The sequence below is a fragment of the Dermacentor variabilis genome, chromosome 10 (assembly GCF_050947875.1).
Source record: "Dermacentor variabilis isolate Ectoservices chromosome 10, ASM5094787v1, whole genome shotgun sequence".
Classification (NCBI taxonomy): domain Eukaryota; kingdom Metazoa; phylum Arthropoda; class Arachnida; order Ixodida; family Ixodidae; genus Dermacentor; species Dermacentor variabilis.
The window spans coordinates 33,272,126-33,287,311 of record NC_134577.1 but is presented as its reverse complement, the minus strand read 5'-3'; the positions used below and the strand labels follow the sequence as shown (position 1 = coordinate 33,287,311).

The 15,186-nt window shown below is 45.2% G+C and overlaps 1 protein-coding gene across 4 annotated transcripts in view; it reads left to right on the top strand.

Moving 5' to 3' along the window:
• The first annotated feature begins 918 nt into the window (after positions 1–918).
• The window catches only part of Lar (tyrosine-protein phosphatase Lar), a 104,073-nt gene continuing 89,805 nt past the window's right edge, over positions 919–15,186 (top strand). For 2 of the 4 annotated variants that reach the window (XM_075672250.1, XM_075672248.1), the window contains exons 1-5: positions 919–1,326; positions 6,302–6,586; positions 9,371–9,553; positions 11,045–11,155; positions 11,720–11,992. In XM_075672250.1, the coding sequence (XP_075528365.1) occupies positions 1,260–1,326; positions 6,302–6,586; positions 9,371–9,553; positions 11,045–11,155; positions 11,720–11,992 (919 nt within the window). In that variant the 5' untranslated portion in view covers positions 919–1,259. The remainder of the gene's footprint in view (positions 1,327–6,301; positions 6,587–9,370; positions 9,554–11,044; positions 11,156–11,719; positions 11,993–15,186) is intronic. The other 2 variants (XM_075672252.1, XM_075672251.1) reach the window with 1 other exon arrangement.

The window sequence follows — 15,186 nt, the reverse complement described above, 5'->3', positions numbered from 1 at the left end:
TTGTGATTATAATGACAGACCTTCTGTAACATATGTATACATACATACACATGTATGTTCTACTCTAAATGGGTGCAGGACGTTGTGGTACGAGTGTTTGCAATATGAAACTTTATGGAAATATCTGCCACGAGAATAAAGCAGATAAGTTGAGCTGAGCGCTTTTTGCACGCCCGAGATCTTGTAGAGAAGTCCATATGCATGCACACCCTCCTCTAGTTTATATGCATGATCGCAGGCCACAATTTGCATTCAGCGCGTAACACACACAAAAAAAAAAGTGTCGTTTGCACGTTCTGTAATTCCTGCATTATGCGCCTCCTTTCGCCGTGACCCCCATATATTTTTAAAAGCCATACCCGAACAAATGCGAAAGCACTCGACCGACGGCGCGTTGATGGTCACTTAAACGAGCCGTGGGCTCGGGCGCTTCCAGAAAAGAGCTCGGAGGCGCAATTACGGAGCACTGAAGCGGCCGTCATCAAATATGCACCGCTACACGCCGTCCCGGCCCCGAAGGGTACAGCACACACGCCCTTAGACTCGGGCGTGACAGCGTTATTGATTGCTTTTCAGCGGGCGTTTCTGGACAGTGTCAGGTCCTTTGCTCTTTTCGTCTGGCAACCGCGAGAGAAAAACGCCGTCTCGGCGAATGGCCACCCTGTGCAGAAGGGTGCTCGCCGGCTGTTTATTGATTCCGGCGAGCGGCAAAAGAGTGCAATCTCAGTCGTCATTCTAAGAGGTCGTAAAGTTCGTCTAACCGTACCTCTCTCCTTTATTATTGCTTTCTAAACGATTCGCACTAACCGTCGTTGAAAAGGAAAAAACTGCCTCCGTGTAACCGCGGTTAGTCGCCTGGGTTTCGCGTAACCTTCCGCCAATTGGCGTTGGCGGGGGTTCCGCGTCTCTCTCCGGCCCCCCGCCTGGGTTGTTCGCTCGCTGGCTTGGAGGAGGTGAGGTGGGGACAAAATATCCACACAAGAAAAAGTCCCTGAAACGGCACCCCCCTCCACCACCAGCACCTCTAGCACTGGCGCGGCTAGCGTTAGGCGTATGCCTTATCAAAGTGCCGACGTGAACGAACCATCTTTTTTTTTCACCTCCTCGTACAACCTCCACGAGCCAGCGATGTGAAATTTTAGGAGTGCACGCAGGATAGCGCTTGCCAGAAATGCGGTGTGTCGGTGTGGAGGGTCGTAGTAGTACTACTGCCGCGGTGGACTCTTGATGTGGACGTTTATTCGGATGAGGGGTCCGCTATGCTCTGGCATCTCCTCCAAGCGCTCGTCTGGCTGCAAGTAGCGTCCGCGGTCCTGCCCACCGAAGGTCAGTTCGGCCTCGCATGGCCTTTCCGAACCCCGTGCGCTGTGTCACGCGTCTGTTCGCGGTTTCGATTTCCTTTGAGACGTTGTCGTCCGTGCGGCGCTGGGGACATCCTTCATCGCCGCGGCCGCTGCCATTGGAAGCAACACCGCACGCGCACACGAGAAAGAAAGAAAAAGAAGCGAACGGTTCTGGTGTTGGAGCCATCGTTGCGCTCTGTTTGTCCCCGATTGTTCCCGCGCGCACATGCACGCACATATAAATACATGCTCGTTGCTTTATTACGGTGCAATAATGTGGCGCCCGTAAATCCCCCGAGCGCTTTCGCGGAGCACCTTTCAGGAGCTGCTCGCGGTTGACACTTGCCGATGACGGCTACAGCTTATACGGGCGCTCTCTGTGTTAGCGCCGGTCCAGACTTGGTTTTGCGCGGGCAATTAAGAGAATAGAAGCCTTAGCTCAAACTGGCTTCTTGCAGTTGGTAGTTTATTCGAGTAAGAATTCGCTTCTTTTTTTCTTTCTTTTTTTGGGGAACGTATCTTTTCGCACCGCAAATTGCCACCGAGCCAGTTGCTTACGCCTGCTCGCTGTCCACTACAAGTTTTCTTGTAACTGTTTGCCTCCTGATAAGCAAAACAAATTCTCTGCAATGTTTGTATCGACGGACCGCGCATTAAGCGATCTTGCCGGGCGTAGTCTGCATCATACTGCACGGTACTGTTATCTGGGCCGTATCTGGGAGTCGCGCCGGTTGCGCCGAACAGATGCGGGCATACTGTCCGATGTCCGAGCACAGGCTTCTTATCGGTGGCTACACAGGAGTGTTTTCAGCAGCGGGAATGATAAAATAACCCACGGAAATACGTTCCGTGACGTACGTTGCGCTGAAAGTGGCCGACGTAAACAAATATCCCGTGGAGGACGCGAGTCGACCTGAAACAACCCGACGCGCTGCTATCATCGTTCATCAAAACCGTTACATCCCTGCCTCTTTTTAGTATACTTGTCTTTCTTAACGCTACACTTGCGTTTCCTACGGTAGTAACATAAAGCCGTTTGTCGCAATGTTGAAACGCTTCACTGTGGCAAAAATTACGAAGTTCCGCGCACCATACAGTGCTACCATTACACCGGCTAAATTATGAACGTGTTGGTACTTTCACTACCCTTCATCGCCGGGCGCGTTAATGATCACAGCTATCTAAAACAATGGCCGGCATTGTTCTTCCGTTGCTCATCTTTCTTGAGTTCCGCATTATTTGTCATCTTGTGTTGCGTGCACTTACAGCGCTTGCACGTTTTACGCATTAAGGTCATGCGCTAACGTTGCCTCGAACGCTCGTGTCGAACGCTGAAAGGGAGCTAAAAACAAGCGAATACTGCATTGATCTGTTTGCTACAGGGTAATGATGCTGTATTAGCTGCACAGTGTAGTTCATTACACGTGTTTAGCAAGTATTTAAGAAACTGATGGATTGCGTGGTCCGTCAACTCAATCTGTTCTTGTGCTCCTTTCGGGCGATTTAAGGCATACTTTTCTATTTGCCTTGTATCACTTAGAGGGCTTGCACATATACCTGTGCAATCGCTCAATGTACTTCCTAGGCAACAGGAGTGTGCGCTGGAAACGTAAGATTACTTTTAGTTATGCATGCCTGTTCTGCTGGGTCATTCTGCGCTGCTGTGGGTCTTTACAAAATTTATCCGAAGGCCTTCGAGCTGGTTCTGGCACTGCGCGTGTTGTACTAAATATAACTCCACAACGGTTGAACCCGCCTTGGCAGACACCTTGGCAGTCGGCAGGTGTTGTTTACTGCTGGTTTTTTGAAAACCTCACTCACGCTTGACTGGTCACGAGTTGAGTACTCAACTATGTGGCTCACTCTCAGTCATGCTTGCCAGTGCGTGGCTGTATTGCGGAAAACGTAGGTGTCTACTTGCTGCATATTTGGCTTTAGAAGGCCTTCATGCCGGGTGGATACAGGATGTAGCACAGATGTTGCATGCAGACTCAAAAGACAAAGTTTTCTTCTCTGTCTTCCTTTCCTTGCAACTTTTGAAATCAATTCTTGCAGTAATTCTAAACGTACTGTTCTCTTTCTTTCTGTCATTCATGTTGAATCAATGTGCCCAGCCTTAATAATAATAATATTAGGGGTTTTACGTGCCAAAACCACTTTCTGATTATGAGGCACGCCGTAGTGGAGGACTCCGGAAATTTTGACCACCTGGTGTTCTTTAACGTGCACCTAAATCTAAGCACACGGGTGTGTGTGCCCAGCCTTCAGCCATATGTGTTGCATTGTGTGATATCTAACGCAGGTCATCTGAAAGTCTCCTTCTGGTTGTAATGACCACAATATAGCTAAGCTGGCAACAGCTGTTTGTCCTTTCTTTTTCTGACGTTACAAGGACATTGAACAGCCTAGCAGAAATATATTGATATCCTGAACACTGTGTCAAAGTGCACAAAATGCAACATTAAAATTTGCAGTGGTATAAAATTGATTCCTATTTATTTCTGAACATTCCATGAGAGCATCCTGCATTCAAGGCGTGTTATATTGTGAAGGTTATTGTACTAGCGATATCCTGTGGAATGTTTCTCATGAGGAACCAATCAATACAATCATCGTAAAGAACAAAGACGAAGGCATTATGTTTTAACCTTATGCAATCAGCAGAATAAGGTCAGAAGTTGCTGGAAAACCCGCCAAAGTTGATGTGGTTTCTGATTGAAGTACATGCAGTGAAAGCACCACTGGACAGGAAAAAAAAAAAATATATTGGTGTTTGTAATTTTACTTGGTTTTTAGGTGCACAGGAGAATGTTGCACAGGAGAACACCCATGTTATACAATTTGGCAGGAGCATGCTCGAAACTGCAGTTAAGTCACTTTGCGCAGAAATTGCAACAATACGAGTAAAGCTGTTTTCGTGTGAAAATGGGTGGAAAGAAACCTCCAAAGCAGACTACATTGAAGGGTTAGGAGAGTTGTGATGAAAGTGAATATTAGACGTAGAAACCTAAAAAATTTTATTTGCTGTCAGCCTCATCTGCAATCCAGGAGTTGAGATTTTTGGGCTAGTTTGTTAGTTGCATCAATTGAAGCCATAGCACTGGATTGACACGGACAAAAAAAGACGACAGGATGTGCGCTATGGCTTCAATTGACTGATCTACAAGTTGTGAAGAGAGGCTTTTCAGCTTTTCTTACCTGTGAAAGTTATTTGGAGGAAAGTAATCTTGGTTTTGTGTTAGCTGGTTCCACTTACCTGTTAATATGGGGGACTGCCATGAATATTGTTAATAACATTACTGGCTTTTACATTACATTAAAGGGACCCTGAAACACTTCTTGAACATAGCAAAAAAATGTTGCCTATCAGTTAACAAGGCTCCTGTGAACGTGTGAGCCAAATATTGTGGCACCGCACGCAGCAGAGAATTTGCAGTCTTGCGTCAAAGCCTGTGAAATATTGCTTGCTCTGGCTTCCACAATGTCGTCACGGGGTGTCATCGCAAGCAGGTATATTTACAACAGCTATTAGCTGACTTTGTGATCATGAGTGCCTTCTTGGTAATACAATTACAGCTCATTTGAGTTAGGTCAGCACAAAATATATGTGTCTGCAAGCTCAAAAAGGCAGAGATTCCATTTCATATTTGCACTGCCAGTCTAAACACGACAGTTGCGCGTTGTTGCGTCTGCTGGGAGTGGCCTCCGGAATGAAAAGCTTAGGTCCACAGGTGCCATCTCGTGTTCAACCTTTAGTCACGGCCAGTGGGGCATCGCTCCCATGCGCCCCCTAGCCGGCTGCCCTGCGTAGCTTCCAGCGTGCTGGAAGAAATGAAAGGATTGTGAAAACCCCTGATTAGTTGGATAACTATGTCTAACTTCACTTGTGATTTAAGGATTCGAAAAATGTTTGCAGTAGGACATTTGAGAGGCGACGTACTTCAATATTGATGTCATACTATGATTAGTTGGAAAAGTGTTTCAGGGCCCCTTTAACATATGGAGACCCTGTACCGTGTGGTCATATGAACCACTTTGTCCTCGTACATTTAAATGGCCCACAATACTTTCTTCCTCTTGGTGCGTAACAGTAACTCTGACAAACTGAATATGGAATTTACGAAGAGTATCTCAGGCTTACACCGGACGGACAGATAGATGGACACAGCAAACCAAGTTCCAACCTTTTAACTGCTATCCTAGGGATGGCGCATGGCGTCCTTTCGCAGAGCAAATGTCATGGCATCGATTCCTGGCAGCGGCAGCCACAATCCGATGGGGACAGAATGCAGAAAGCAGTCGTGTATAATTATGTAGCTGCACATTCAAAATCAATTGGGAGTTTTACGTTACAGTTTTCCATATAGCCCGCAGTACAGCTTCGGAAGGTTTAGAGGACAGAAAGCTGAGCAAGTTGGTAAACACTTGTGGGGTGAAAGATTCGGCATTAAAGAAATTGCAGTGACATGCACATAAGCCAGCCTTCAATTATCCTGTACGCACGCACGCACACACAAAGGAATTTTCATGTTGGAACTGACATCTGTCAAAAGCGCACAGGCTTGCCACTGATTGACATGTTTCAGCTGCCTTCCCGTAAGAATTCACAAATAGTTTTTGTGTCTTCCTCTTTTTTCCGCCACTATGTGATCTCTTAGTTGACTTTGGCATTTGTGTAGTATGTTTCGCTCGCCTAGCAGCAAAAGTATGATGGAAACAGAGACAAGCAGATGACCCGACAAGCATTGACTTTATCATAACAGTTGATGTTCAATGTCGGTGCTTTTCCAGTCATTCTCTCATTTCTGTTTTAGTCTTACTCGCACTGTTAGGCCAGCCATTCGTACAAGCATCCCAAACTCACATTTCCTGAAAGCCTATTTCTTCCCTCTTGCGTACACACTTTATGCACGTAACCTTCCGACGATTCATGAATCCTTATCGCATTTTTTTTACAGACCCGCCAAGCATCGTCATCTTTCCTCGGGATCAGACGGTGGTGACCGGACGGGTGGCGGTGTTTGTCTGCACGGCTGTTGGCAACCCGCGCCCACAGATCGAATGGCGCAAAAATGGCAAACGCGTCTCCACCAACCGCTACACGGTGACCGAGATGACGGGCGGGTCGGTGCTTCGTATCGACCCTGTCCGCGCCGGAAAGGACAATGCCACCTACGAGTGCCTCGCTGAAAATGGTGTTGGCGAGCCTGTTAGGGCTCAGTTCACGCTCACTGTGCTTGAAGGTGAGGGTCGGTCATGCCACGTGCTTTTGACTGATGGCTTTCTAAAGGACACTACAGAGAAGAGTGGTTTCAGCAGTATTAGTGAATCACTTTTTACCATACCTGTAATGCGTTCTACAATGCCAGTTCCTGCCGCGATGAGGGGCTTGGTATGCAAGAAAAGAGACCAAAAATGAAAAGTGGGTGGTGACAACGCCTTGAAATTCCCACACCAGCTTGCCATGACATCTCCAAGGGGCAGCACAAGACGACTGAGACAAAAAACATGAAACACACAGGACAGCGCTGAACTCACAACTAACTTGTTTAGAAGGCATATGCAAACTTTTGTACTGCAACCCATACCCACGTGCTCTCCCATCGATGATGCCATTTTCAGTGCACAGGCAAAAAACGCAAAACCCTGTAATCTAATGCTATGCTATGAGACGGTTTAAAAATTCAAATTCACTGTCATACAAATTTAATAATAGCATGCTTACACAATGCAATCCTTCTTTTTCCTGATATAGTAGGCCTCAGTAATCTTCCTCGTATTCTGAGTGTTATGCGCGGAAAGTATTGTGGCGTCTTCATGGATTGGGGAGTGCACCCATGCTTAGAGTAATGCCACACGACATGTGAGTAGGCATTACCTGTTAGCGAGTGCCTATGCTGTGACAATCTGATGTTCAGGCATCGACCTCTTTGGCCGATATAGACGTGACCGCAGGAAAACGGGAGCTCGTAAACAACTCTCACTCTACAGTTCTCAGGCGGAGTCATGTGCTTAAGAGTTCAGCCTTTCCCAGCATGAGGGGAGGCAGCCTGTGCCAACTTCCTATCAATCTTGCCGCAAATTTTGATCATCTTGTTACAGGCAGAAAAAAGAACCTTTACATCAAACCTGCCTGCTACACTCATGCTGGGAAAGGCTGCACTGTTAAGCACACGTCCCTACCTGTACACTGCAGAATGGGAGTTGTTTACGAGCTTCCATTTTCCTGCGGTCACGTGTATATCGGCCAAACAGGTCGATGCCTGAACATTAGATTATCAGAGCGTAGGCGCTCGCTAATGGGTAATGCCTACTCACATGTTGTGCGGCATTACGCTGAGCACGGGTGCACTGCAATCTATGAAGACACCACAATACTTTCCGCGCATAACAATCAGACTACGAGGAAGATTATTGAGGCCTGCCATATTAGGAAAAAAAGGATTGCGTTGTGTAAGCATGCCGTCATTAAATTTGTATGACGGTGACTTTGAATTTTTAAACTGCTTCATAGTGTGTAGCATTAGATTACAAGGTTTTGTGTTTTTTGCCTGTGCACTGATAATGAAGCCATCGATGGGAGAGCACGTGGATATGGGTCGTAGTACAGAAGTTTGTGTATGCCTTCTAATCAAGTTAATTGTGAGTTCAGCGCTGTCCTGTGTGTTTGCCGCCTTTTGTCTTTGTTGTCTTGCACTGCCCTTGAAGATGTTCAACCAGTACCAACTTGCCCAAATGTCTATTCTTGCCGTGACATCATGCATTTTGATGCACTCGGCACACCTCCAGTTAGCTTTTTATTGGTAAAGGTCGATTGTAGTGCACTATTCTAAAAGAGACAAAGGCTGAATTTTGCAAGTTTAAAAAAATTTTGCTGTGCCGAGGAGACCCAAATAAAAAAAGAATGCTTTGAAATTTGTAACGTCACACTGATGTGCCGATGCTGGGGTTCAGGCGTGAAATTCATAAAATTGAACTTTGCCCTTCATTGATCCTTTGATTGATCCGTTTATCCCTGCAAAATTCACGTAAATATAGTTGTAAAAGCACTCTTTATCAGCCTGAAATGAGGAAGTGTTTCTCTTTAATAAATGTTTTGCAATGATCAACAATGATAGCGTGTCACAATGCACTAGCGATCATTGCATACTAACCTATTACATTAAATTTTGATTGTTATTATTATTCACTCCATTATTTATCTCTTATATGGTTTGCAGTTTCTACCCACTCCTCTCTATAATGTCATAGGCCTTGATAGCAGAATAAAGAAATAAAATGAAATAATGTGTGAACGGTTTCAAGCACTTCAATGTTGCTTTTAGCTAGTCAATTTTACAATTTGTCTTATCATTCAATTCATATAACTATAAATTAAGCTTACACTACTCCTTGCCGTGTGGTCTTTGTTTTATTGCCATGGAATTGTCTTTATTGTCAGTTTGCACCCACACTATCTTAGCCTTGTGCTCTTTATTTTCTTGTTGTAGTACAGGTGTGACTTTTAATCAAGTTTGCACAACTTTGTACCCTGTGCACCAAGCTTTTGGCTTGCATTTGAGAAATCCCAGGAGGTAAAATTCGGACCGACTGACCGACCGACCGACCCCGGTGATTGTGGTGGAATAAAGAACCCTCCGATTTTTGCTGAAACTTCCACACCTGATTTGGCATATTGTGCTAGATTTCAGCACATCGAATTTGGTTGTCATGCTATATTTGAGTACCTGATTTTTTATCTTTATAATTGTCCTTTGGTTTTGTATGATTAAAAACCGACTTCTTTTTAGATGTTTGAATACGAATTTATTTCTCTTCCTTGGTCCGAGAATTGCATTTTGTTTCGCACTATATTCGGATTCACACTTCTGGGATTCTGGATTTTACAAAAGTTTGTGTTGGCAGGAATTGTTGCTTTTGTTGTCCTTTGCCAGGCTCACCTGGCCTTGCTTTTCAAGCTGTTTGGTTATGTTTGGTTTTGTACAATGGCTCACCATTTGTTTCTCCTTTTTTCTTCACTTCATCAGAGAACCAGATCCCACCAGGCTTCCCGCACTTCAAGCTGCTGCCCAACCTTCAAGGCGTAGAGCGCAACCGCAGCGCGCTGCTTCCCTGCAAAGCCGAGGGAGACCCCGAACCCAAGCTGTCCTGGCTACGAAATGACATCCCTGTTGACATGTCCAACCCACGCTACTCCCTCGCAGCTGCTGGCAAGTTGTCTCTGTGTCTTGGTAGATCAGCAATGTCTCTTGGTAGATCAGCAATCCACGCAGCAGCAGTGAAACCTCATAATTCTTACTATACTCTTACTACACTCAATGATGACCTAAGAATTCTGTACATGTTCCGCCCACAAAACCACGCTGCACTTGCCCTCTGAGCATCCATGTTCCGAAACGTACGCTCTAAGGGACGGCAATAATGAAAGAAGTTTGAGCAAGGTTCTGACTGGTGCTGAAGAATTTCCGGGGTGCTTTTTTCAATGCATACAGTGTCCCAAACGCCGCATTAAGCATCTGAAGAATTTGACTGGCATCACATAAGTAACTCGAGTTGCCTATGCAACCCACTATCTCCTCTCTGCCCGGCCACGAGCGACGCGAGAATTCATGCAAGTACTAAGTGCAAATAACATGCCCGTATTTAGTACACTTTGGCGACGCCTCAGAACGTCTCAAGATGTCTCAGGCAATGAACTTTTGCAATACCATTCAGAACCTTGCCAAAGTTGGACTCTTCTTCTAACCTGGTGGAAATGAGCACAAACATAATTGGCTGACTCATCTAGACAAATTTTATTTGAAATAGACGGTGGCATTCTTGGGTTGTCCCCGACTGTAGTTGAAAGACATCCGTCCTTGCGAGCTACAGGCTACAGTGCTGTGGATCACTGGGCACCACCACACCTGGGATCGTAAAGACCATAAAATTTTCATGGTCTCCTCGCTACATTCTAGGGTTACGGGAAGAACTGGAGTAATGGTTGCCGCTACAAAACAAAACGGTTTGTCATTTTCTTCCGACTCACTCAGTCACAGCAGTTCCGAAAGCCTGCCTTCAACTTTACTGACTTGTGTGATGCGTCACCAGTGAGCAAGGAAGTGAAACTTTGATTCAATGCTCGATCGCCTGTCAGCTGTTCAAAAAGTGTTTGATATGGCAGGTCTGGCTGGAAAAGGGTGCCGCTTGAACACATGGCTTGTTTAACTTTGGTTACTGTGCATTCTAGGATTTTGCTCCTTCTTATTTAATTTTCTTTCTTGCTGTGGCAGCCATGAAAAGTGGTGTGTTTTATTGTGGCATTGCTTCAATGTGAAGAGATGGAAATGCACTATGTGGGCCAGAGGAATGGGCTGTTATTCTCACAGCTATCAAGGGGGAAATTTGGAAAAACAAGCTATTTGGCCGTTAGTGGCATCGACGTCAGTGGCACACAAAAAGAGTCATAGTACTTGGGACAAATGCTTCATGTGCTTGCAGTGGTACTCTTTTCTTCATAGGGGTTTGTCTAGAATGTCCACATCTTGTCTATTTAGATGTTCATGCCTCCATGCATATTTGTAGCAATAGTAAAGCTCAATTGACGCTCAACGATTGTCCAGTCTATTTTGTTTCGTTGTCTGTGCATAGTCTGCTATCTGCACTACTAATATGACGAAGAGCTTATTCTCACATTGCCCCTTGTATTGCTCGCTTTGCAGGTTCCCTACAGATTTTCGATGCCCAGGAGGAAGATCAGGGCAACTACGAATGCATTGCAGAGAACAGTGTTGGCACTGCCATCTCGCCAATGGCAACCCTCTTCGTTCGTGGTGAGTGGACTTGTTCCCCAGTGGCCGCTCTTCAAATCCCCACTCTATCCTTTTAGCCTAAAACTTCCTTCTCCATTGGGACACACATTCCTTAGTCTCTCCGTTTGTCTGCTCCCTGCCCCATAATCTTTCTCGTGTGGAGGAAGTCTCTCTCTCTGGAGACTTCCTACACATGCTGGGGTGGCCCTAATGCCTTCAGTGACCTGGGTCTGCGGTCCCGCACCCGGAGACCCTACGAGGTGCCCAAAGTGTGCTACCCTTGATCTGCAGCGGACGTTCACCACCTGTTGTGGCTCTTGTCTTAGGAACAAGGTCTACTCGAGAGAGGATTCCAAGAGCGGCCAAGTTATGAACAGATCAAACAGATGTGTGTTGTCTCCTGTGTGCTGAGTCCGCTAAGCCACAACTGCAGTTTCTACATGAGGAGCCCTCTATGTCTGCACACATACATGCCTGCCTAATGTCTCCCTGTAGAATTGCACTTCGTGAGCACTGTACACAAGGAATGATCAGGAAGAAGTACTAAGAGGAGTTCACATTGCGCATGCTTTCGTTTCCCTGCAGTGCGGCGAGTTCCACCATACTTCTCAATCCCGCCGGAGTCGACTTACGAAGTGTCGCCGGGTGCCACGCTGAACCTGACATGCGTGGCCGTGGGATCCCCCATGCCATTTGTGCGTTGGCGCAAGGGGTCCGTTGACCTGACCTCCGACAGTGAGGTCCCTGTGGGCCGCAACGTCCTGGTGCTGGAAAACATTCGCGAGTCAGCCAATTACACCTGTGTGGCTGGCTCCACACTTGGCAGCATTGAACATGTCTCGCAAGTGCTCGTCCAAGGTGAGGCCGTTAACTCTTTTGTTACCAGGCTTATAAATATCAATCAAGTTGAGCGAGAATTTTTGTACACGTTGTTAAACAGTTCCATTGAAATTTTTCTGAAAGCAACACCATGCATTGTCTGAAATGACAATTGAACTATTGGTCAGGTCTGACAATATTTGGCAGATTGGGGGGAGCCTGGAAAAATAAAACATAGGCTGGAGGCATCGTTGGAACTAGCCTCCAGTGTCACTAGCACTTCTGCAATCAGACGATGCAAAATTTTCGCTGTGGTCGACTCAGCCACTTAATTTTTTTAAATGGCAGCATTAGTGAAGACACAAATGATACTGTCGGACTGTCTTAATTTTCCTATCTGACGTCTAGGCTGTTTTAACGATCTTTCAAACAACAGTAGGTGCTCATTAAGGTGTGCTATTTTGATAATTGCATTCAACTAATGTCAAGTGCAATCTTATTTTTCCTCTCGGGGATTGTTTTTATCCATCAGTGTTTCAACAGCATATACACAAATTGCATATTACAAGCAATACTTTCCAGTGTGTGGAGTTTTCACACACACAGGAACGTGCAGTAGATTTTCGACCAACTTTCGACCAAAGCTTGACTAGCATTCCAATTTCTTACATTTTAAACATGGCCTGTGCGAGTGCCCTTATTTATTATTCTACAATATTGTGCAACACTCCACATTTCTGTTCACTATACAGAAACAGAACCACCCACATGGAGGCTCCAGCCTCCATGTGCCTAGTTCGAAATACAAGCTCCATGTGCTTGTATTTCGTCATCAGTTCAATGTGCAGTAGACCAGCTTGCTTGCACATGAAAACTGATTGAACACAATAATCATGTATGAGGAGGATTTTGCATGCTCCACCACCTAACGACAATTGCTTTGTGTACATAAAGAATGCAGTAAAAAACGAACCAGCTGCCTGCTGCAATGATTAGAAACAAATGCTCACTGCACAACAGGAACTTGCCCAATTTCCTGTTTGTGAAGCTACTGCTTTCCCGCATGTCATGGGCATCACTATGGCTAGTAAAAGTTGGAAACTGGGAGCCAGGCACATGTTTTGTGCATTTCAGATTTTTTTACTCTCAGCATTTATACTTAAAATAGTAGTTTATTGCTTTCTTTCATATTCCTGGAGATGCTTCTTTAATGTTTCACATATCAGTTCCCAAGAACTGTTTGAGCAATTATTACTGCTTTACATGTATTCAGTATACCAGTGATCAGGCTATAATTCCATCTATCACAGTATACGTTGCAACTACTACGTCTTGAAATGAAGCGTTGAGACATAAAGGAACTAAAAATGGGCACATTTCTAGTGGTAAGGAAAGAGTTCAGGGGACTTTGTGCTCTGTTTCATACCTGGCATGCAACATTTCAGGAGCTACTCAAGTAGTGCGAGTGCGGTCACAGAAGTCGCACTTCGCATGTTGTTTAGGGCAGCTGTATTTAATCTGTGACGCTTTCTTTGGAAAAAATATTTCATATACAGTCAACTCCCATTATTTCGGCCCCTATGGGGCCACAAACTTTTGTTGAATTACCAAACGACGGCTAAATGAAAGTACTTAAATCTTTTTTATACCTTGAAGTTGCACAGAGTCACCCTGTGCGAAAGCGTGGCGTAGCAATAAAAAAGGCTTAAAATAATAAAGCTAGCGTATGCCAATGAGCTGCCAAGAAATAGGTGACGTAGCCTCGTCAAGCGCGTGACTCGCCCTGGCTTGCGCTTGGCAGGTTCCGTGCCGAGCGCACTATGTACGCTACATAACTGGCGGCCGAGATGTTGAGGTGAAGGGACGTGGGTTTGGAGAGGAGGGCTGGTAGCCGCTGCCGCCCGGCCAGCAGCTGCGCCTTAGCCACGGTGGCTACGCTCCCTCTCCGAGACCAACCGCGTCGTCCTGCTCCTGTGCGCCAGTCATTGGCACGTTCGTATCATCCGCAAATGCTTGAGAAACTGTTTGTGTAATCCCGAACCATAGCGTATTCTATATAAAGTAGTCGGTCCGAAACATCTTAGAAATTCGTATCATCGTGAAATTCGGATCAACCGTAATCGTATCATCGAGACTGTATGTTTTAGTCGCTAGTGCAACCGGTGCATTGTGGCCGCTAGTCACAGAAATGTCTCTCTCTCTACTGATGCAGTGGCAGATAGGTTCGGACTTGGGACGCCTTCAGTGTGGTAACTACAATCGAACCCAGGTATATTGAATCTGAAGGGGGTCACAATAAAGTTCGATGTATAAATAATTCGATATATCAAATAAAAATTTCATACAAAATATTTCAAGGGGATTTTGCTGCTTTTCGTTACACAGTAATTCGTTATATGTGGGTTCGATGTATCTGGGTTCAACTTACATATTTTGTGACATAAAAGTACAAGACCTAATGTTATATCAAGTTACACTATGTCTTGGTTGCAAATGTGGGTACTGAGAGAAGTATACCTAGCCTTCACAGAGTTGCCAGCTATGTACGAAACTAAGTATAGAAAGAGACACTAAATCAATTTAGTCTCGTAAAACATTCTTTTGAAACCCTACTTTCATTCATTCATTTTGATGGAAAAAAGAAAGGTTAATTGTTTACTGCCAAAAATAAAGGCCGAACATTCCTCTCATGAAGTTCGTGTGAAGCGTTCTGTGCTTGATAAGTCAGTGTGATGTTACTGACTTCAAAGTGTTTTCTCACATTTGGGTCTCTCTCTCTCTCTCTCTCTCTCTCTCTCTCTCTTTGTAGCTCAGGGAAAGTTTTTTAAACTTGCTAGTTGGGGTCTTTAAGTCCTCGGGAATATGAAAATGCAGTCCTCCTTTAACAATGAATAGTAAGAGTAGACCCGGCTAGATTCTGTCGCAATCGATTGAATCAACGATAAGCTGCTTTGGGAACTTCAAAGCTGCAGTGCCACTAGTTTTTGGTTTTCGCCTCCTTTCTGGCTCACCAAGCCTCCCCCCCCATGACAAGTGTGGCTGTTTTTCTATTGCAGAAAAGTAGTTTGATAACAGAGATTAACTCGAAATTCCTCTCTAATGTCCCTTTAAATACACCTCGCTATAATAAAGTAACTTCCGACATTGACATTTACCTTGGTAGTGCAGTTAATCGAGCTAGTTGGTCACTAGATTCTTGACTCGTGTTACCAGCATAGTAAAAATGGAATGCA